The sequence below is a fragment of the Orcinus orca genome, chromosome 11 (genome assembly GCF_937001465.1).
Source record: "Orcinus orca chromosome 11, mOrcOrc1.1, whole genome shotgun sequence".
Classification (NCBI taxonomy): Eukaryota; Metazoa; Chordata; class Mammalia; order Artiodactyla; family Delphinidae; genus Orcinus; species Orcinus orca.
In genome coordinates, this window is record NC_064569.1 from 49,806,810 (window position 1) to 49,829,505 (window position 22,696).

The 22,696-nt window shown below is 41.9% G+C and overlaps 1 protein-coding gene across 4 annotated transcripts in view; it reads right to left on the reverse strand.

The window, feature by feature from the left end:
* Positions 1–9,014: 9,014 nt before the first annotated feature.
* PPM1H (protein phosphatase, Mg2+/Mn2+ dependent 1H) overlaps positions 9,015–22,696 on the reverse strand; it is a 264,482-nt gene continuing 250,800 nt past the window's right edge. For all 4 annotated transcript variants that reach the window (XM_049693973.1, XM_049693972.1, XM_049693974.1 and 1 more), the window contains one exon: positions 9,015–14,231. In XM_049693973.1, coding sequence (XP_049549930.1) covers positions 14,084–14,231 — 148 coding nt within the window. In that variant the 3' untranslated portion in view covers positions 9,015–14,083. The remainder of the gene's footprint in view (positions 14,232–22,696) is intronic.

Here is a 22,696-nt window from a genome sequence, read left to right on the forward strand (position 1 = left end):
CAATGCATCAAACAATGATGATTAAACTTTTGATAGGCTTATATTGTATAGAGATGTAATTTGCATGATAAATAATAGCACAAAGGAAGAGGAAAGGAAGTGTTTACTGGGGCAAAGTTTTTGTATACTATTGAAATTAATTTGGCATTATACAAACTAGGTTGTTTTAAGTTAAGATGCTAATTGTAATCTCCAGGGAAACCACTAAGAAAATAACTTTAAGAATTTAGTAAAGAAACAAGGGAATTAAAATGGTGTACTAGAAATTATTTAAAAGAAGTCAGTAATGGAAGAAGAGGGAAACAGAAAAGACATAAGACACACAGAAGACAAATAATAAAGTGGTAAACATAAGTCCTACATTATCAATAGTTACATTAAAGGTATATGGACTAACCATTTCTATCAAAAGGTGGAAACTGCCAAAATGAATTTAAAAATATGATCTAACTATATTCTAAGAGACACCTTAGATTTAAAAATACAAAATGGCTCATAATGAAAGAATGGAAAAAGATATACCAAGCAAGAAATAACCAGTTAAGAGCTAGAGTGGCTATACAAATAACAACCAAAATAGACTTTTTTTTCCTGTACTTAAGGGATCTTGTTTTATTTGATTAGAGAATGTCTTTAAAATCATATGCACTTTGTCAGTGGGTTTCTAGGAATGTCTGGCATGTTTATTGGTCAAATGCCTTGCAGATGGAAATGAAATTTTGTGAGGAATCTTCTGGATCAAATACGGATCTATTTTTACTTTAATAAAACTATTCAAAGCATAAATAAAATAGACTTTAAGATAAAAATTGTTACTGGAGACAAAGAAGGACATTTTATAATGATAAAAGGGTTAATCCATCAGAAAAGGTTAACAAATATAAACATATATGCACCTAACAACAGAGTACCAAAAGACACAGAGAAAAATATGATGAACTGAAGAGAGAAACAGACAATTCAACAATAATAGTTGGAGACTTTAAATACCTCACTTTCAATGATGGGTAGAACAACTAAACAGAAGATCAACAATGAAATAGAAGACTTAACTGATTAGATCTAATAGACAACTACAGAACACTCTATCCAACAGCAGAATACATATTCTTCTCATGTTCAAAGGGAACGTTCTCCAGGATAGAGTATATGATAGGCAGTAAAACAAACCTCAATAAATTTAAAAGGACTGAAATCATACAAAGTAGGCTCTCTGATCACAATGGAATGAAATTATTTGCTCATTTATAAAATGTGACAATACTTACGTGAGAAGAAGATAAAAGAACCCAGATCTCAAGTGCCCAGCAAAGGGCCTAATAAATATATAATACATAATAACACATAACAAGACCATATGCATGCATGTTTTTCTTTGCCTCATTGCTGGAGTGTGGTAAATGATGGGTTAACATCCTCCTTGAAAATCAAAAAAAAAAAATTTTAACTGCTTTGAGTTGGTGGCAGAATATAACTGATGGTGTCTTAGTACTGAGGAAATAAAGTATCACAACTCTGATGCATCTACCACCATTGTGGCAAAAAGCTGAATATAAGACTATCTTAGCAATTAAAAAAATGGCAAATTAATAAATTATTTTGTTTGTAACCCAATAAAACAAGGTAAATGATTACTCATCTGTTTTTTCTTAATTAGAGGCCACTCGTGTATACTAACATATTTGACTTTTTTATTCATTTCACAAGAGAGAAGCAAGATCAGGCCGTATTTTCATGAATTAATACTTCTGATCAAGATATTAAGCTTGACTTTTTACCATTTTAGAACAGATCCTAGCTCCGATACAAAGCAGATTTTAGTGACAGAGTCTAAATGACCCCTGAAGCCTAAATATTTACTGTCTGTCTCTTTATAGAAAAAGTTTGCTGAACCCTAACCGAAGAATTGAATCATTCTTGGGTGGACCTGGTAGATGATATTCCAGGAAAGACACTGAAAAAACATGCATCATCCTTTTATTTCCAAGTTTGCATAACTTTCTCCAACTGTTTTTATCTGTGTGCCCTCAACTCCTCCTCACTTAATGTTTGAAGCAATTCCCAGGTATTTATATATGATGTTGTATATTTGAGTCTGTTTGCATTGTATTTTAAGGCATACAATACTAATAATGATAGCACTTATATTGTTCATAAGTATGAAAACAACCACACTGTTAATTTTCTTTCCAATTCTATTGTGCAATTGGTAGACTTGCCAAATGTCCCCTGACTTAACGTTTAGAGCTTCCAGGAATCAGAAATTTGATTTTTTTTTTCACCTAGGACAGGAGAGTAGAAATTTCACAGTTCTCCAGCATGTCCTCCCAACTTTTTTTCTCACTGACCAAACTCAAAAAGGAGGTAATGTCTAACTCAGAACTGCTAAGACTACTATTTTCAGGTTCCGCAGTTCTTTAATCAGAGATGACTGGTTACTAAATACTAGTAGTGCTTAAAGAGTGTGAAATGACTTGTTCTGAGATATTTTGCTGCTGCAACTTCTTTTCTCCTATCCTTATGTCAACAATTTCCCCAAACCCACTCCCAACTCACAACAGTGCCTTCTGAATGGGCTTATCTACTTTTACTTTTCTGTGACTAGATTTGTAAATTAAAATTTAAAAAGAGGGTAAAAGAGAAAGCTCGTATTTGTATGCCCCTTTTAGAAGAGTGTTGTCCTCCAGATCTGCATTCACATTTTCCAAAGGTCTGTCCATGGCCCCCCTAGACCACCAAACTGATCAGACCTGGTCCTTGCAAGGCAGTCAAGGTGCACCCTGCCTCCGTCTCATGCTCAGTCACTATCTGAATCTCTTGAAGGCAGCCTAAGTGGAATCAATAAAGCAAAGGAGGTTAGGTGGCTGGAAAATCTCGTCAAAAGTGAAAGACATGAGGCCAAAAAATGTAGGGAGATGTACTAAGAGAGCAGCAGTCTTTTCGGGGCTCTACTGATAGAAAAAGCAATTAAAAAGGCAGACTAATTGCTACGATATCTAATTCACTCTTTGGCCCATCATTTAATTAAATGAAAAAACTGGGATGGCAACAAGTTTGAAGTATTTTGTAGATGGGGATTTTTAGATGAGGATGAGAATTTTTTTTAATTCTCATACTCACAATTTTAAAATTATGTTTCTACTCAGATATAAGCTAACACTCTCAAGCAACAGTCTTGGGAGCCAACGAACCACTTGACTCTCCCAACAGTCATAAAGGTACAACATGGGATGGGCTTATCATTATTGAGAGTTTAAAGACCTTTTGTTTCCCCGATCTAGAGCCATAGCCCCAATAGTCATAATTTTCCTGGCTTACTCATGATCATTTTAAGCTGCACAAAGAAACAAAACACAGGTGTGGAGGAGAACTCTTGCTAAGATACCATCACAGCCACGTTAGAGTCTCTGCATTATTGCTATAAGTTTGTTTCCCCCATTCACTCTACCAGGTTCCAAAAGGAGGATTATTTCCCAAGTTACAAATGTACTTTCTCAATGCCATTTTCTTCTTTTAGTTGATATTTTTAATCACTTTACCCCAAATCCTCCAGAGCCAGGTTGTCTACACTTTGTTTCAGTTATCTACTGCTGTATCATAAACTACCCAAATGTTAGTGGCTTGAAACCAAAACCATTTATTTGCTCATGTTTCTGTGGATCAGGAATTCGGGCAGGGCTCAGTGTGGATGGTTTTCCTCCCTGTCCTGTGATGTCTGTGAACTCAGCTGGAATGGCTTAAACAGCTGAGAAGTGGCTGGGCCTCACTTACGGTATCAGACCTCTAGAGACCTAGGCTTGGAATCTCAGAGTGTCATTTCTTCATTCTATTAAGCAACGCAAGTCACAGGCCAGACCAATTCAAGGGATGGGGATACAAATACCACCTCTTGATAAGAAAAGGAGCATTTGCAAACCAACACAGAAGGCATAGTTGGCAGCCAGCTTTGGTGACAGTCTACTACAGCTTTCAAGAGGTAATCTGATATGCTAAGCACTACTCGTGAGACAATGCTAGAAGACTCCTCCATCTTCCACAGAGAAAAAAATGTCCCAAACAAATGTATCTAATCCAAAGAGTGACTCTTTTAGTTTTTGCTATTGAGTAGGGAGGAGGAGACACCATAAGCATTAGGGTAAACGTGAAGGTGAAAAGAGCTGGATAGACTTTGCAATGAAATCATTTTTAATATGAGTATTTTTTTTTTTTTACCTAGTCTGCTCTTCTGACCTAAGCTTCAGATGAGCTATAGTCTACTTTTTAGCTTTATTTTGTGAATCAATACTTTGATTATTTTTAACATTGTGTCAGTGTTTTCTACATTACTTTAACTTGCTGGACTCTAGAAGTAAGCAGAATTAGCATTTTTTTGGTGTCTTGTCCCACCTGTAAGGTAACTTTTCTCTATAAGATGGTACATTTTACTAACACTTTGTAATTTTTTAAAATGCTTAAATGACAAAGGGGAGTCTTGAGTCTTACTGTCTTCAGCAAGGATACTGGTCACTAGCCCTCTCACTTAAGAATACCTCTTTGGGGGCTTCCCTGGTGGCGCAGTGGTTGAGAGTCCGCCTGCTAATGCAGGGGACACCAGTTTGAGCCCTGGTCTGGGAGGATCTCACGTGCCACGGAGCAACTAAGCCCATGAGCCACAACTACTGAGCTTGCGCATCTGGAGCCTGTGCTCCGCAGCAAGAAAGGCCGTGATAGTGAGGGGCCCGCGCACTGCAATGAAGAGTGGCCCCCACTTGCCACAACTAGAGAAAGCCCTCACGCAGAAATGAAGACCCAACACAGCCAAAAATAAATAAAATAAAAAATAAGACCCCAAGATCACTATATATATATAAAAAAAGAATACCTCTTTGGATAAAAGGGTCAATTCAACAAGAAGATATAACATTTGTAAATATTTATGCACACAACATAGGAGCACCTAAATGTACAAAGCAAATACTAATACCTAATGGGAGAAACAGACAGCAATACAGTAATAGTAGGGGACTTTAATAACCCACATCAATAGAGAGATCACTAAGACAGAAAATCAATAAATATATGCCTTAAATGACACATTAGACAAGATGGACGTAACAGACATATACAAAACATTCCATCCAATAGCAATAGAACATACATATTTTTTCCAAGTGTGCATAGGACATTCTCCAGGATAGACCATGTGTTAAGCCACAAAAAAGCTTAACAAATTTAAGAAGACCGAAATCATATCAGGCATATTTTCTGACCACAGTGCTATGAAAGTAGAAATCAATTACAAGAATAAAATTGGAAAATTCACAAATATGTGGCAATTAAACAAGCTACTGAAAAAAATCAGTGGGTCCATAGAGAAATAAAAAAACCCTTCAGACAAGTGAAAATGGAAGTATAACACATGAAAACCTATGGGATGCAGCAAAAGCAGTTCTCAGAAGGAAGTTCATAGTGATAAATGTATACCTCATGAAACAAGAAAATCTCAAATAATCTAACTTAATACCTCAGGGAATTAGAAAAGAACAAAAAAAGCCCAAAGTTAGTAGAAAGAAGGAAATAACAAAGATCAGAGCAGAAATAAATGAAATAACAGACTAAGAATAGAAATGAAGTAATAGACTAAGAATAGAAAATTTCAATGAAACCAAGAGCTGGTTCTCTGAAAGATAAAATCGACAAACCTTTAGTGAGACTCATCAAAAGAAAAAGAGAGAGGGCTGAAAGAAATTAAAGAGGAGACATTACAACTGATGCCACAGAAATACAAAGGATCATGAGACTACTATGAACAATGATACGCCAACAAATTGAACAACGTAGAAGAAATGGATACATTCCTAGAAACATACAACCTTCCAAGACTGAATCATGAGGAAATAGGAAGTCTGAACAGACCAATTCCTAGTAAGGAGACTAAATCAGTAAGACCTCCCAAGAAAAACAAAAGTCCAGGATCAGATGGCTTCACTGGTGAATTCTAACCAACTTTCAAAGAAGAATTAATACTAATCCTTCTCAAACTCTTCCCAAAAAAGAGGAGGGAACACTTCCAAACTCATTTTATGAGGCCAGTATTACCCTGATACCAAAACCAGATTAGGACATCACCAGGAAAGAAAATTATAGGCCAATATCCCTGATAAACATAGATGCAGAAATCCTCAACAAATTATTAGTAAACCAAATTCAACCATACATTATTAAAAGGATCATACATCACGATCAGGTGGAATTTATTCCAAGGTTGCAAGGATGGTTCAATATCCACAAAACAGTGTGATACATCACAGTAACAAAATGAAAGATAAAAATTACATGATCATCTCAATAGATGCAGAAAAAGCATTTGACAAAATTCCAACATCCATTTATGATAAAAACCCTCAACAAAGTGGATGCAGAGGGAATTTACCTGAATAGAGACCATATATAACAAGCCTATAACTAACATCATACTCAGTGGTGAAAAGCTGTAAACTTTTCCTCTAAGATTAGGAACAAGATGAGGATGCTCACTCTTACCACTTTTTATTTATTTATTTTATTATTATTATTTTTTTGCGGTATGTGGGCCTCTCACTGCTGTGGTCTCTCCCACTGCAGAGCACAGGCTCTGGATGTGCAGGCTCAGCAGCCATGGCTCACAGGCCCAGCTGCTCCACAGCATGTGGGATCTTCCCGGACTGGGGCACGAACCCATGTCCCCTGCATCGGCAGGCAGACTCTCAACCACTGCGCCAGCAGGGAAGCCCATCTTGCCACTTTTATTGAACATAGTGTTGGAAGTCATAACCAGAGAAATTAAGCAAGAGAAAGAAATAAAAGGCATCCAAATTGGAAAGAAAGAAGTAAAACTCTCACTAGTTGCAAATCACATGATAGTATAGGTTAAAAAAAAAAACCCTAAAGACCTTCTACAAAACTGTTAGAACTAATAGATGAATTCAGTAAAGTTGCAAGATACAAAATTAGTACATTGAAATCTGTTCCATTTCTATACACTAATAACAGATTATCAGAAAGAGAAATTAAAGGAACAATCACATTTACAACTGTATCAAAAAGAATAAAATTCCTAGGAATAAATTTAACCAAGCAGGTGAAAGAACTGTACACTGAAAACTATAAGACATTGATGAAAGATACTGAAGACACAAATAAATGGAAAGATATACTGTGCTGATGGACTGGAAGAATTAATATTGTTAAAATGTCCTTACTACCTAAAGCAATCTACAGATTCAATGCAATCCCTATCAAAACTCCAATGGCATTTTCCACAGAAATAGAACAAACAATTCTAAAATTTATATGGAACCACAAAAACCCTGCATAGCCAAAGAAACATTGAGAAAGAAGAAAAAAGCTGTAAACATCATGTTCCCTGATTTCAAACTCTATTACAAAGCTATAGTAATCAAAACAGTATGGTATTGGCATGAAAACAGACACACGTATCAGTGGAACAGAATAGAGAGCTCAGAAATAAACTCATGCATATACGGTCAATTAATTTGTAACAGAGGAGCCAAGAATATACATTGGGGAAAGGACACTCTTTTCAATAAATGGTGCATTGAAAACTGGACAGCCACATGCAAAAGAATGAAACTGGATCACTACTTACACCATAAACAATTAAAGACTTGAGCGTAAATACCTGAAACCATAAGGTTCCTAGAAGAAAACGTAGGTGGTAATAAGCTCTTTGACCTTGGTCTTGGCAAACATGTTTTGGATTTGGCACCCAAGGCAAAAATAAACAAGAGGGACTACATCAAACTAAAAAGCTTCTGCACAGCAAAGGAAACCATCAACAAAATGAAAAAGCAACCTACTAAATGGGAGAAAATATTTACAAATCGTAGACATTTATCTGATAAATGGTTAATATCCAAAATATATAAAGAACTCATACAACTCAAGAAAAATCAATTAAAAAATGGGCAGAGGATCTGAATAGACATTTTTTCAACGAAGACATACAGCTGGCCAACAGGTACATGAAAAAAGGCTCAGCATCACTAATCATCAGGGAAATGCCAATCAAAACCATGAGACATCACCTCATACCTCTCAGAAGGGTTATTATCAAAAAGACAAGAAATAATAAGTGTTAGCAGGATGTGGGGGAAAAGGTTGTTGGGAACGTAAACTGGTGCAGCAACTATGGAAAACAGTATGGAGATTCCTCAAAAAATTAAATAGAACTACCATATGATCCCACAATTCCACTTCTGGGTATTTCTCCAAGGAAAATGAAAACACTAATTTAAAAAGTTATATGTACCCTCATGTTCACTGCAGCATTATTTACAATAGCCCAGATATGGAAACAACCTAAATGTCCCTCAAAGGATGAATGGATAAAGAAACTGTGGTGTGTATGTATTTTTATAGATAGATTGATGATAGGGATAGAGATGGAGCTATAATAGAATATTATTCAGCCATAAAAAAGAATGAAATCTTGCCATTTGTGACAACACGGGTGGACCTTTGGGGCATCATGCCAAGTCATTATGCTATGTCTTATGAAAGACAAATCTTGTATGATCTCACTTACATGTGGAACCTGAATAATTAATTTTTAAAAAACCTAATTCATGGATACAGAGAACAGATTGGTGGTTGCTAGAGGCACAGGGTTGGGGAGTTGGTGAAATGGGTACAGAATTCCAGTTATAAAATAAATCAATCCTGGGGGTGTAATGTACAACAGGGTGACTATACTATAATTGCATAGTATTTGCTAATGACACTGTAGTGCGTACTTGAAAGTTGCTGAGAGAGTAAATCTTAAAAGTTCTGGCCTTCCCCGGTGGCGCAGTGGTTGAGAGTCCGCCTGCCGAGGCAGGGGACACGTGTTCGTGTCCCGGTCCGGGAAGATCCCACATGCCGCGGGGCGGCTGGGCCCACGAGCCATGGCCGCTGAGCCTGCGCGTCCAGACCCTGTGCTCCGCAACGGGAGAGGCCACAACAGTGAGAGGCCCGCGAACCGCAAAAAAAAAAAAAAAAAAAAAAAAAGTTCTCATCACAAAGAAAAGAAGTTAGTAATGCTGTATGGTGATGGATGTTCTCTAGACTTAATGTGATGATCGTTTCACAATATGTACACACTGCATCGTTATGCTGTACACCTGAAACTAATATAATGCTGTCAGTTATCCTCAATAAAAAGAAAAAAAAAAAGAATTACCTGTTGGGAGTAGTTCTTGGGAGTAATATCCATGGTAGTTCTAAAGGCACTGGTGAAATGTACAGCTCTTACTGCTGATTCCTGTGAAGATTTATAGTGTTGGCATCCATTCCCGTCTGATTTTGAGTCTGTTCACAGTTGATGACTCCCCATGAGGCCATGACCCTCTCAACTCATTCCACTACCTGGTATGAAGAAACTTCTTAGTGAATTAAACGAAATGACACAAAAAGGTTTTGCTAAAGGTGTCCTATGTACATATGTATAATATTTTATTTTAAAATGGCATTGAGCATATACATTTCTTTAGCTTTTTCCAGGGAACATTGCACCTAAGTTTCAAAACACACAAAATAGATCCCCTTTACTAAACAGTTTTCATTTTTGGATTACAAAAGTCAAGGTTTCACAATCACAAAGCATAAAGGTACATGGTTCCGAAACCATTTTCAGGCAGATTCCTCTCATTCACTGTACGTAGGGTATTTTCTTGGAAACCCAGACCATGATACATTGCTTACAAATGATCTCCACTGTGGACCTCCCTGGGTTTCCAAAAGAAACAAAGAAAGTGGAGGCAAAACAGGAGTAATAGAGTAACCTCAGGACACCCCAAACACAAAATACTATGGAAGACTGGAAGAGTGGAGGACACGAGATTCTCCTTCAAGTACATCACAGTAGAAAACAATACATTTAAAGCCTCATTTGGTCACTGTCTACCTGGGCGCTACATAAACAAAATATCTAAGACGCAAAGGCAAAATTAAAGCTATTTACACAAATCATGTGGATTATAAAGAGCAGCACTCCCTGGACTGACACTCAAACCACAAAGAGCCACCACGGTACTTACAGAAGAGGCAGGTGGGGCTGCTCATGTAGTGTCCTTTGAAAAATCCCAGTGTATGCACATAAGTCACATCACCCAACACAGAACCAAAGTACACTTGGGGGGCTTATGGTGCACAGGCTGTGACATGTCTCTGCAACTGAAAGTCTTCAAAAATCCAAGTTCCTAATGTAAAATTCTGTCCGGTGGCCAGATACTGTTTTAGTATTTTCTTAGATCCGCTACCTTTTAGGGTCAGCCTGGTGGGTTTTTGCATAGATAGTGACTCTCACTGCTTTCTTCATGTGTCCCAATAGCACGAACTTACCAAAAATAGAATCTCATTAAAGTTTAACATGTTCAGTCTGAAAGCAGTGGAGCTGCTGGGCTGCTTAAGGAAAGGTAAGATCCTCAGACTGTGGTGGAGAAAGAAAACCACTGACTACTCGTGGCCTTGTAAATAAAGTTGATTGGCAGATGAGGAAGGAGGTTAGACCAGAGTCGTAAAGATGTGAGAGTTTTTTTTCCAAGTGTTTCCACGCTAGTGCTCTTGGTGAACCGAAAACCCTGCCCGAATGGCCAAGATCTGAGGCCAACTCTGGATACTGGGACTCTCATCCTTGCCCACCAGTATCTACTGACAGCTGTGATTCTTTCCAAGAAGTAAATGAATACTTAGAAGAGCACAAAAAGAATGAGCACAGCTGACCTCATGCAGCCTCATGGAGGTAAATTGCTAGGGATTAAGAAATTAAATACCCCAAATTCCCCCAAACTGTAAACTGTGGAAAATAACAAATTCCCACTTTGGGGGTTCTGTCCTATTAGACAGCTGAGTACTTGGCCTAGCCCGACTTTCACTTCTCTGTTCCCTCTGTAAGAACAGCAGTTAGGCAAGCACAACCACAGGAGAACACACCCTCCAGTTTTCTGGGTCTGGTACTGCTCCGATTTCAGGTTTTGAGAGAACACAGGTTTGCCTGTTGCCTGACAAAATGCCACAGTGTGGATGGAGTGCAAGTTTGCTCTCTTTAAGGAAAAGAGTGTCACCAAATATTCTGAAGAGCTAGTGCCAGTCCAGCAAAGAGATTTAGAACTGAGAGAGGCTTTCATTTAAGGAAGTGGCCACACCCCTCCCCCCCAGATAACCGTAAAGACTTGACTAGGAAATCGAAAGCCTTTTATTAAATAAGACTTCCTTTGAGGCTACTGGGGCAAGCAGACTTGACTGTAAGTCAGATACGCAAGATCACAGAACCACGTATAAATATGTTCTGCAGAATTTTGAGTGTGTTGCCTTTTGACCTTTCCAGGAATGCTCCAAGGGGGAAAAATGAGGCTAAAACTGAGTAAGCTCAATTCACAGAGCAGTATCGGTGCTGGGCAGACCTGCCGCGGGCATTAACAGATCATTTTTTTTCCACATTTGATTTATTCATCTCATTTGTGGTTTCCCTCCAATCCCCCAAACTGACAACATGGCTTCAGCTTGCTACTAAGATCCTTCCACCCAAGGGGGCTTATGAGGAGAATTCCTGGACACCTTTCTAACTAAATCCAGTAGGACTAAATACTCAAAACTTTAGGATAAATTGAATCAGGGGCTTCCAGAGTTTTTGCTGAGACATGCCTTGGCAGGAAATGAATTGGAGAATTGAGTCCAGGCTGTCATGACATCTCTATGATATGCACATGCAAACTCTGACTCTGGTGTCTTGAGTAAAACCAGAGCAGCTCAAGGTAGGGCCCAGAGAGAAGCCCAGGAAATAAAAGAAGTGAAAGGCAGTGGAAACACGGGGGAGAGGTGACTGCTTGTGAGGACAGCCTCCCAAAGAAGGCAGCTCAGAGCCCTCCAGGTACAACTTTCTCATTTCCGAATTCGTACGTGGTTTTGAGAGTCAGAGCAGCAACAGAAAGCGGACCACGCTGTTGTAGGATGCCTGCCTGTTTCCCCAGAGCATCTTGTTCTGCCAGGGCAGCAAATGGTTTACCACAGACTTCTCCCCACAGAGACGCTGGGGGTGGCTAAGATTTCCTGAAGGAGGAGGGAAGCCGTCAGATGACGATGACTCCCGACAAGGGACCAGTGAGTCCAGTTCTTCCCAAACAACATTTTGGCAAACACTCGGTGGGTGAATTCCCGCCATACTTCACCTGCCAGACCAGCGGTTGTCTCCACACTGTGGGATGAATACATTCCGAAGCAGGAAGGCTCCAGGACATTCCTAAGAAAATAGCTACATTCCAAGAATGTAAGCGCAGGCGACCCACTACCCAGAGGAAAGGTTCCTGTTCTCCCCTCTGCGGAAGGGACTGAACAAACAGGAGAAGTGGAACTGGCTCTCCAGCCTTCTGGGGGGAATCACACCAATGACCTCTGTCTTTAATGGGTGGGAAGCACGTCTTATTACAAAAAGTAGTCAAGATGGTGACGCTACCACAGGAGGTCTGCAGGGAGAAGACTCGGTGACTGGACACTGCTCTATAAGGTCCCCCATGCCCAGAAGCGGTCTGCCTAAAAGTGATTTCTAAAAATCTATTTTGCAAGTCCTCCCGGCCGAGATGCACCAGGGAGGTCTGATATGCTGGCTGCCGCTGCTCTTGTGAGGAACACCCAGAGGTGGAGTGACAGTGGGAACAGGGGTCTCGGTACCTGGGGGGCTGGGACATGATTCCGTGGAGAAGGAACAGAGGGTCCAGCCTGAGAATGACCAGTCAGCCTGATTCAAATTCACTTTTATCAAACGGCCACTCCGAGCGGGCCTTGCCCAGATATGATGGGGAGGCAGAGACAGCGCTTGACAGAACTCTGCTCCTTAACATGTTATTTGGAGGGGGCTTGGGGACGGTCCTGGTCCACGGAACCTGGATCCAGATGGAGGAGTGGTCCTCAGATGGGGTGTGGTGAACTGACTGATACAAGGAACCTCTTAACCTGCTCGCTTCAACCCTGCTTTGTGTCTGTCCCTATGGTACAGCGGGTGGGGGAGGGCCAACCGTTCCAGAAACGAAATCCCGACTCTCCCAGAGAGACCTCACCCACACCAGGGGGGCCCTTGAAGATGACAGAGGAACTGTGGGTCCAGAGAAACACCCATATTTCCACAAAAACACACTGATTTGGTGAGAAAATGCAACTCAGGGAAAAACTGTTACATAACAAAGACTGAACTCCATTAGCCAGGGCACCGCTCCAGATGGCGGCCTGGGTGGTGTGGGCTACGGGATATGGGGACAGTCTGGGCTGGACTTGGACACACAGATTCCTCGACAGGGGCCTGGAAAGTCCCAGACCTGTTCTATGGAAGGAAAACAATTAAGATTCAAGGAATGTCAAAAAAGAAAAAAAAATTCCCTGCCACACCCCACCGGCACCAAAAAAACAGTAAAGAGAGAGAGAGAGAGAGAGAGAGACACACACACACACACACACACACACACACACACACACACACACACACACACACACACACACACACACACACACACACACACACACACACACACACACACACACACACACACACACACACACACACACACACACACACACACACAGTGTTCCCTGAAATAAATCTCAGGCTTACTAGAAGATGGGCGCTTACATCTTCTGAGGCATGATCCCCAACTCTCCAATGCAGCACTTTTAACCCGTAGGGAGGTTGGCAGCTTGGCAGGCTGAAGAGTCTTCTGCCAGTGACACCCGCAAAGGGCTGCCCCAGCTACTCTGGATAAAATAAATATGACGGATGTGCTCCCAAATGGGCAGTGGCCACCTAGGAGGCCTATGAAAGGAACCGACAGAAGCACAACACTCAGTCGCAGCCTTTATGTTTTGCTCTTGTTGAGTATCCAGACCTGTTACTAAAGAGGAAACTGAAACCCGAGGGTCCTCTTGGAGCTCAGCCAGAGGCCTTTCGGCAGCAAGCTTCCCACCTGGGCAGGGAGGAGGGGCATCGTCTGGAACTCTGCTGGGGCACTTCCCAGCCCGGCCCCGCCCAGAGGCATTCCAGCTTTCTTCCCTTCTGTCCTTCTAAAACTCTGGGCTGTTTTCATGACAGTTTGTTTCCATGTATTAAAGGAATGACATATACAGAGATGTCATCTCCTGAGCCCAGTCGGTCATTGGATATCCGCCATCCTCTGTCCTTCAGGACGCCACGGGCACGCATCACCAGGTCCTGAGCCGCCAGTGTGTACCTGTACAGGGAGAGGCAGGAATGACACTGTCAGTGTGGCATCAGGCAGAATCGGGGGTCAGGCAAGGCTGGGAAGGAGGCATCACTACAGCTGTATGAACTGTTTTCAAACACCCTTAAAGTCACAAAAACCTAGGCCATCTTTTTCCCAAATGTGTGATGCCTAATGTGAGACTACTAGTTAGGTGGTAGATGGACAAGATTCTACATACAGTAAATAACCTCCTAAATTGTTCTGCTTTTCAGTCCTCTTTTGAGAATTTTGATGTCAACAAAAGAGTCCCAGTTTCGTGCTGGTGTATCTTTAACACATATCTGCTCAGGCTCAGAGCTTTCTACAGCAAACAGTGTGTAGCTAAAAAAAAGTATATGGGAAAAATAAGAACTTTTGTTTCCAATGTTTATTTTTAGAGCCACATTGCTTTTAGGACAAAGGATCGTCATTTTCCACTTCTGGTAGGGGTAAATCTCCTTTTTAAATAAATTGTTTTTAAAAAGTGAGCTGATTTAAAGAAAAATATTAATGATAGCGCAGGTAGCAAAGGAGCATAGTAAAAATGCAAAGGTTTTATTGGTATATGACTGGGAAACCTCGGTGTGGTCAAGCTGTAACATCCACCGTCATCAATGCCACACTCTTCTCCTCACCACTGTAAGTACAGTGAGGGATCCCCAAGAATTTGAAAATAAGATTGCTCACTGAGACTTAGAGCATAAACTCAAAGAAGAATTAATGACTATGCCATAAATGGATGGAAAGCATTAAAATCTAGAAAAAGACTAATGTGGGAGGTGATTTGGGTGTATGTAGCCTAGGTTAGCCTGGACGCCTAAAACAAGGAGACAAAAACATTGGCAGGTGTCTGTCCAAACACAGATTGAGGCAGAGGGAGTCTTATCCAACAGATTTCAAAGAAATGTAGTTCCACTGGTAGGACCATATTTAGTGAGGATGGATGACTCTTAGCTTCTGCCATAGAATATACAGTTTCCCTTGATTTTGATTTCATGTTCACCATATAACCTTCTAATTATGACCTGCCTCCCTGTGTGGCCTGCCGACAGAGAAAGAGTGAGCTGGTCATTTGTACTTTAAGAACGTCAGTCCTATTTCTCCATATAAACGTCAACTGGCATTTCTTCAGTTTGCAGATCAATCATGAAAGCTTGGTTAAGGTGAGCCCAGCTCTGATAATGAATCTGTTCTTTGTGTGTTGATTAAACCAGTTTCTGAACCTGAGAAGCTAAAAGCCAGCCTCTGGTAAATCACCAAGATAATAAATGTCACCCTGTAAGGAAGGCCTCTTGGAAGCCAGCCTGTGGACCTTAAACAACAGACCACCCTGATGTTACTGTGGCCTTTCCCTGCTTGGAATGTCACTCGGCCTTGCCTTCAGAACTGTGAGTTGTGGAATTCAGAACACCAGAAGCCTCTTGCATTTCTTCTGTTAAAACCCCTTACGGAATAAGCGACTCTCATGTTAAAAGAGACCTGCATCTAGCCCCATTGTTACATTACTTAAGAACAAGGTCTGTAGGAAATAACCTCAGGATTGTTAAGATTCCAGGCTGTGGAGTCTCTGAGACTCAAGTCTACTCAGACAGCCCAGGCAGAGAGAGGTGTAGCATACACTAAAGGTGGTTAATACAAAATAAGTGACTTTCCTCCTAGAGGATGGGTGGTAGGTGGGTAGGAGAGACACCTTCTTTTTCTATCCTTATTGAGAGAATTATCAGTTTTGAGGCAGAAGTATCTCCAGTTACACTTGAGGGAAGGGGCCACCAGTTAGCCTCCTGGGGATTCTCTTCCTACTGGGATCACGAAATAAACAGAAAGGACTCCAAAGAGGCCTTTGGCTAAAGGGGCAAATACATGCCCCTTATCCACATGCTGCCACTCATATACTACATTCAGAAGAGCTCTCAGATGCTCACCCCAGGTTACTCTTGGGTTTATACTGAATTGCATGTCTGAGATAAAACCTCACAGGGAAAGGCTACCATCAATATCAGTTGATGTTTATTACCCTAGTGATTGACCAGGGTCTAGACCTTAGCCTTTCAAGTTCAGAAAGCTGGCTGAGGCAATATACTAGTTCGTAGATTCATCTGTCAGGGCTGAACACACCTTAACTCAGCTCATGAGCAAACTAGACACAGAAGATTATGGCAAGTAATGAGAAAAGATGGCTGGCAGCGAAAGGAAGTTACTTAAAAATGTTAAAAGAAACAGATGAAGGAAGTCAGGACCGGTCTCTGTGGTAAATCACAGGTCCTGCGGTCATGGGGCAACGGCTGAGATCAGAACAAGGTTAAATGAAAGGTTAAATGAACAGGATTTCCCTGGTGATGCAGTGGTTAAGAATCTGCCTGCCAGTGCAGGGGACATGGGTCCAATCCCTGGTCCAGGAAGATCCCACATGCCACGGAGCAACAAAGGCCGTGCACCACAACTACTGAGCCTGTGCTCTAGAGCCCGCGAGCCACAACTACTGAGCCTGCACTCTAAAGCCCGTGAACCACAACTACTGAAGCCGGTGCGTCTAGAGCCCGTGCTCCGCAACGAGAGAAACATGCGCACCACGACGAAGAGTAGCCCCCGCTCACTGCAACTAGAGAAAGCCTGCACACAGCAGCGAAGATCCAACGCTGCCAAAAATAAGTTAATTAAATAAATTCATTTTTAAAAAAAGTCTACAAACAATAAACGCTGAAGAGTGTGTGGAGAAAGGGAACCCTCCTACACTGTTGGTGGGAATGCAAATTGGTATAGCCACTATGGAGAACAGGATGGAGGTTCCTTAAAAAAACTGAAAATAGAGCTACCACATGATCCGGCAATCTCACTCCTGGGCATATGTCCAGAAAAGATGAAAACTCTAGTTTGAAAAGATACATGCATCCCAGTGTTCACAGCAGCACTATTTACAATAGCCAAGACATGGAAACAACCCAAGTGCCCATTAACAGATGAATGGATAAAAAAGACGTGGGGGGGTGGTGTGTTTGTGTGTGTGTATATACACACACAATAGACCATTACTCAGCCATAAAAAAGAATGAAATATTGCCATTTGCAGCAACATGGATGAACCTAGGGAATATCATACTAAATAAAGTCAGACAGAGAAAGAAAAATATTATATCACTTATATGTGGAATCTAAAAAAATAATACAAATGAATCTATTTACAAAACAGAAACAGACTCACAAACATAGAAAACAAACTTATGGCTATTACCAAAAGGGAAAGGGGGGAGGGGATAAATTAGGAGTATGGGATTAACAGATACATACTACTATATATAAAATAGATAAACAACAAGGATTTACTGTGTAGCACAGGGAACTATATTCAGTATCTTGTAATAACCCATAATGGAAAAGATTCTGAAAAAATACATTTAAAACTGAATCGCTTTGCTGTACACCTGAAACTAACACAATATTATAAATCAAGTATACTTCAGTTAAAAAAAGTTAAAATCAAAACAGTGCCTACCTCATTTTATTTAAGTCACATAAGAGCATCATCCGTAGTTAAAGGCAAGAGACCATCCTGAAATTGCTATTGCTGGAGACTTTGGGTATTGAAAAAATGGTCAAAATTAGCTTTGGTATTTTAAAAAGCGGCATTAGGTCACCTAGAAAAGATGGTTACCCAGGAAACCCAAGGGCTCTAGAAAATTAAGGTTTTCTTCTCAAAACTGGTTATTGCCTATGCCAAGATAACGTCCCTTGAGCCTGCATTTCTCTCTGTCATCCATTCTGTCTTCCCTTAGGTGAACTCTCGCAAGAGAGAAGACCCATTTTTGCTTCCTCCATTTCTTACTTCCTTTTTCTTCCTTCATTTCTTACCAGTAGGCCCAATACCCTGCTAATCCGGCCTCCTACACTTCTCCGTGCTCATTCCACTTGACCTTTCTCCAGCACAGACACCGTACTTCTGGCCAGCTTCTTTATTCTTGACATCTCCTGTCTTTTCTTCTAGTTCTCCTTTTTGTTTGCAGAGGTGGGAGGTGTTGAGGTTGGCTTGCCCACCACACCATGGCACACTCCAAGTTCTCCTATGTCTGGGCTTCCATGACACGTGGCACAGCTCTTCTTACTTTCCTTGGTAGGCCCCAGTTAGGACTCAGGAAGAGTCAATAAATGTTAACTTACTTTCACTGCCAAGGTGGGACTTTCTCATCTATCATCCTTAGTTAATGCTGTCCCCAGTCTCTTAAGTAGGAAATCGTAGTCGTTTTCAGTGCTACCTTCTCAACCTGATATTCGCCAATGATAAATTCCACAAGGCACTGTAGGACTTCTAAACTTTGTATTATTTAAAGTGTATTTCATTATTGGTAGATGGCTAATTAAAATAAAATCTCACCTTTATAGTTACTAAGATGCACGTTAAACCTGTTGTAAAAACTGCTATTCTGAATTTATTTTTGCCACCATTCACACATACATATACATACATACATAAAATTTATTTAGTATTTTCTATTTTTCTTTCCTTTCTTGATTTCTGTCAGGTTGTTTGCTTTCTTGAATACCTTTTTCCTCTCTCTACTAGTTGAGAAGTGATTATTTCTGTTGTTTTAGCAGCTATGCTTAAGTTTTTAATATATGTCAATCAATATTTGTGTCCTTCTCCAGAAAATAAAAAGATATTAGAATGCCTTCTTTCATTTGTAATGTTATTGCCTAGTATTTTAAATTTGCCTTGTTTTTAAACTCCTATTAAGTCATTATTATAATGTATATAAACCAACATAGTAACTTCTTTGCTTTTCGAAGTCCATTCCTTTCTTCTGGACTTGATTTCCTTCTGTTGAAGTACATTTTTAGTAATGCTCTTAACAGTGGTCTGTTAAAAGGGATAAACTCACCAAGTTTTGGGGCCACAAAAATCTTTATTTTTGCCTTTAATCTTGGATCATAGCTTTATCGGGTACAGAATTCTAGACTGACTTATTTTACCCTAGCAGTTTGGACATAATATTTCATCTTTTCTGACCTCTCTTGTTGAGAAGTCTGTCTTGTTTCATTTTTTAAAAATAAATTTATTTATTTTATTTATTTATTATTTTTGGCTGCTTTGGGTCTGTCGCTGTGCACGGGTTTTCTCTAGTTGCGGCGAGTGGGGTCTACTCTTCATTGCGGTGCACAGGCTTCTCATTGCAGTGGCTTCTCTTGCTACGGAGCACGGGCTCTAGGCACGTGGGCTGCCGTAGTTGTGGCGTGCAGGCTTCAGTATTTGTGGCTCACAGGCTCTAGAGTGCAGGCTCAGCAGTTGGCAGTGCCCAGGCTTAGTTGCTCCGTGGCATCTTCCCGGACCAGGGCTCAAACCCGTGTCCCCTACATTGGCAGGCGGATTCTTAACCACTGCACCACCAGGGAAGCCCTTGTTTCATTTTTTTTTGGTTGTTTTTTGTTTTTTTGTTTTTTGCGGTACGCGGGCCTCTCATTGTTGTGGCCTCTCCCGTTGTGGAGCACAGGCTCCGGACGCACGGGCTCAGCGGCGATGGCTTGCGGGCTCAGCGGCGATGGCTTGCGAGCCCAGCCGCTCCGCGGCATGTGGGATCTTCCCAGACCGGGGCACGAACTTGTGTCCCCTGCATCGGCAGGAGGATGCTCAACCACTGCGCCACCAGGGAAGCCCCTTGTTTCATTTTTTTATAAGTAAACGTCTTTTCTCATTGGTAGCTTATTAAATTGTTATTGTTGATATTTTGTTGTTGATGGTATGAAGTTCCACTGAGACATAATAATGAGAATTTCTTTTTATTTATCATGGTTGGAAATTAGTTTTACTCCTTCAAACTGAGAAGATATTTCTGATTCTGGAAAATTTTCAACCATGAACTTTTTGAATGCTGACTCCCCTCTATTTTTTATGTTTTCTCCTGTTAGAGCCTTCTCATTTTACCTTCCAGATTTCAACCTCTTTCCTGTTTTTTTAAAATCTCTTGGTAATATCTTTCAGTTCACTAATTCATACTTTAGCAGTTTACTATTCTCTCCATTCAGCGAGTTACTTTATTTCAATGACATATTTTTCACCATTGCAAATTTCTATTTGGTTCTTTTCCAAATCCGTCTCTTCTTACCTTATGGTTCTATTTGTACATGTTTAAAGTTTCCTTCATCCTGTTCTGTTAGGTTTTCTTTGAGGGGACAGAGGGAAGGCTCTGTTGTATCTAGTTATCCTTTCTCATGGTAGGCTTGAAGGTAAGATAGGAGCCTCTCTTCGGTAGGGCTGTTTACTGTGTGCCTTGGGTTATCTACAGAGATTTTTAAATGTGCCTTTACTGGGGGACGTTCTGGGTTCTTCCAGTTCTAGAACATGTTTTAGAACCCTACATGTGGTGTGAGGTTTGGCCTCACACTTTCCTGTGTGGTGGGCCTACCCACCCCCCTCCTCACAGAACCTCAGTTTCATCAGGTTCTTGCCATCATCCACGTGCTGCAGGAAGGATGCCCCAACCTGAGCGGGAAGCTTAGGGAGAACGCCTTGGACCATTGCTTCCAACACTGTGGCCAGGAGCCAGATTCCTCCACCTGACTTCTCTTTGCGAGGCTTCCCTGGCAAATGCGAATGCGACGTCCCGCCTGTGAAGGAGCAGTCTGCACGGACAACTGAACGGCACTGATCAGATGCTGCCTGCAGTAACTGAACAGTGCAGCTGAACTCTAGGACTGGTTTCCTTCACGCTACAGGAGACGCAGTATCGAAATGAAGTCACAAATGGTGTTTAGGTAAAATGAGGCCACTTGTGGGGATCCTTCCTCATAAGCTGATCACCTCAACACAACCCCAGGCACCTAGTTCTTAGGAGGAGGTTTCTTTTGCCCCAGCTCCAATCTCAGCCAGGCTGATGGACACTTTAGAACTCATGAGCATCCTTAGTCAAGCACCATCTGCCCCAGGCAGGAAACCACCTATAAACCACCTATAAAGGTTGCTTTATATCAAGACTGGTACCTGAGGAAGAGAAGAGACATTTCCTCTGGAGGGAAAGGACTGCTTCTCCTCTCCCCCATTTCATTCTCCTGCAGTTTCTACCTGACAAGGGCTGTCTGGTTTGGTAACAAAAAAGACTGCTTCATGTGGCAGTAAGACAGGAGGGTTCTACTGAGTGTGGTGCTGAGGCTGAACACAAAGGCACACGTGCCAGAGACTGAAGGGCGCAGGAGGCGGCAGGAGAGGATTTGAGTCAAAACATGAACTACAAATACAGGACATACAGGGGAGCAGCAGAGAAGAATATGGTGCAGCTGATGACAGCGAAAGGGTCGTGGATTCCGTTATACCCCGGCCGGGATGACGAGGGGCTGAGGAACCCCATGATTCTGGAAGCTGGATGTGGGGCGGCAGCAGGGCCCGGCCTGAGGGCCTCACGCGGAAGGCTCCGTCAGACCGCATCCGGGAAGTAGTACGGGAGTAGCTGGGGTACTCACCCCTCCTAACGAAGAGCCTCCCAGGGAGACCAGTTTTGTACTTTGAGAGCATTTTTCTTCTCTGGCTGAAGCTTTCCATATCGATCGGCCGAGCTCTGCTGAAAGGGGCGGCGGTTGGGAGTGGTCTGACTTGGCAGGCGCACAGGGCCTGGCGCAGAGGCTTCCTCGGGCCGAGCCAGAGGGAGCAGAGGAGGGACAGTAGGGGAGAGAAGAAAAGCAGAAAAGGAAGAGGGGCTGAAGGACCACGGGAAGGCCAGAGGCTCTTTTCACAACCACTGACGCTAAAGTCAGGGTGGAAGGAGGCCAGAGGGCAAATCCTCCATCGTCTCTGTCGTCCTTGCCACCTCTGGACACTTCTTAGCTCTTTCACCTCTTCAGTGGGGTGTACGAGGGGCCCCGGGTGTGGGCTGGGTTGCCACGAGTCCCAGCCTGGCTGCACGACCGCCCACATCGGGGCCGCTGGGGAAAAACTCCTTAGCCTCTCGAATCTGGAATAATGCTAGTGCATGCCTCAAAGGTCCTGCCGGGGTAAACAGAACCTTCCTAAAGCATTTCCCTCATTAGACATAAAAGGCCTCTCTCCCCGACCAAGAGTTTTGCCCGCAGTCATCCACCTTTTGTAGAGTCTCTTCCCACAAGACCACATCTGAATCAGCAGATCGGAGTGTCAAAAATAAGTCCGTTTCAGGCCTCAGGCTGTAAACTGGCCTTAAAGCCAACAGTTCTAGTTGGGCAGGAACTTCTATTTGCCATTTGGATGGTACAGACAGGGTCTTACAAGAGGGAGGGTAGGTGGCAGGAACTGGGGAATTAATGGGTTCCGAATATTTGCATATAAAAGGCAGCTTCCATCTGCCGAGGCCCCGCAGTAATAGAGTATGATGGGAACAGGAGAAGGAATCCTCTTTGCATTCTGAGCAGGCCTCTGAGATTTAAGAGGTAGAAAAGCTCTCCCAAGCTTGGGAACATTGGCAGGGATCTATGGTAACGGGGTAGGTGGGGTGAGGGCG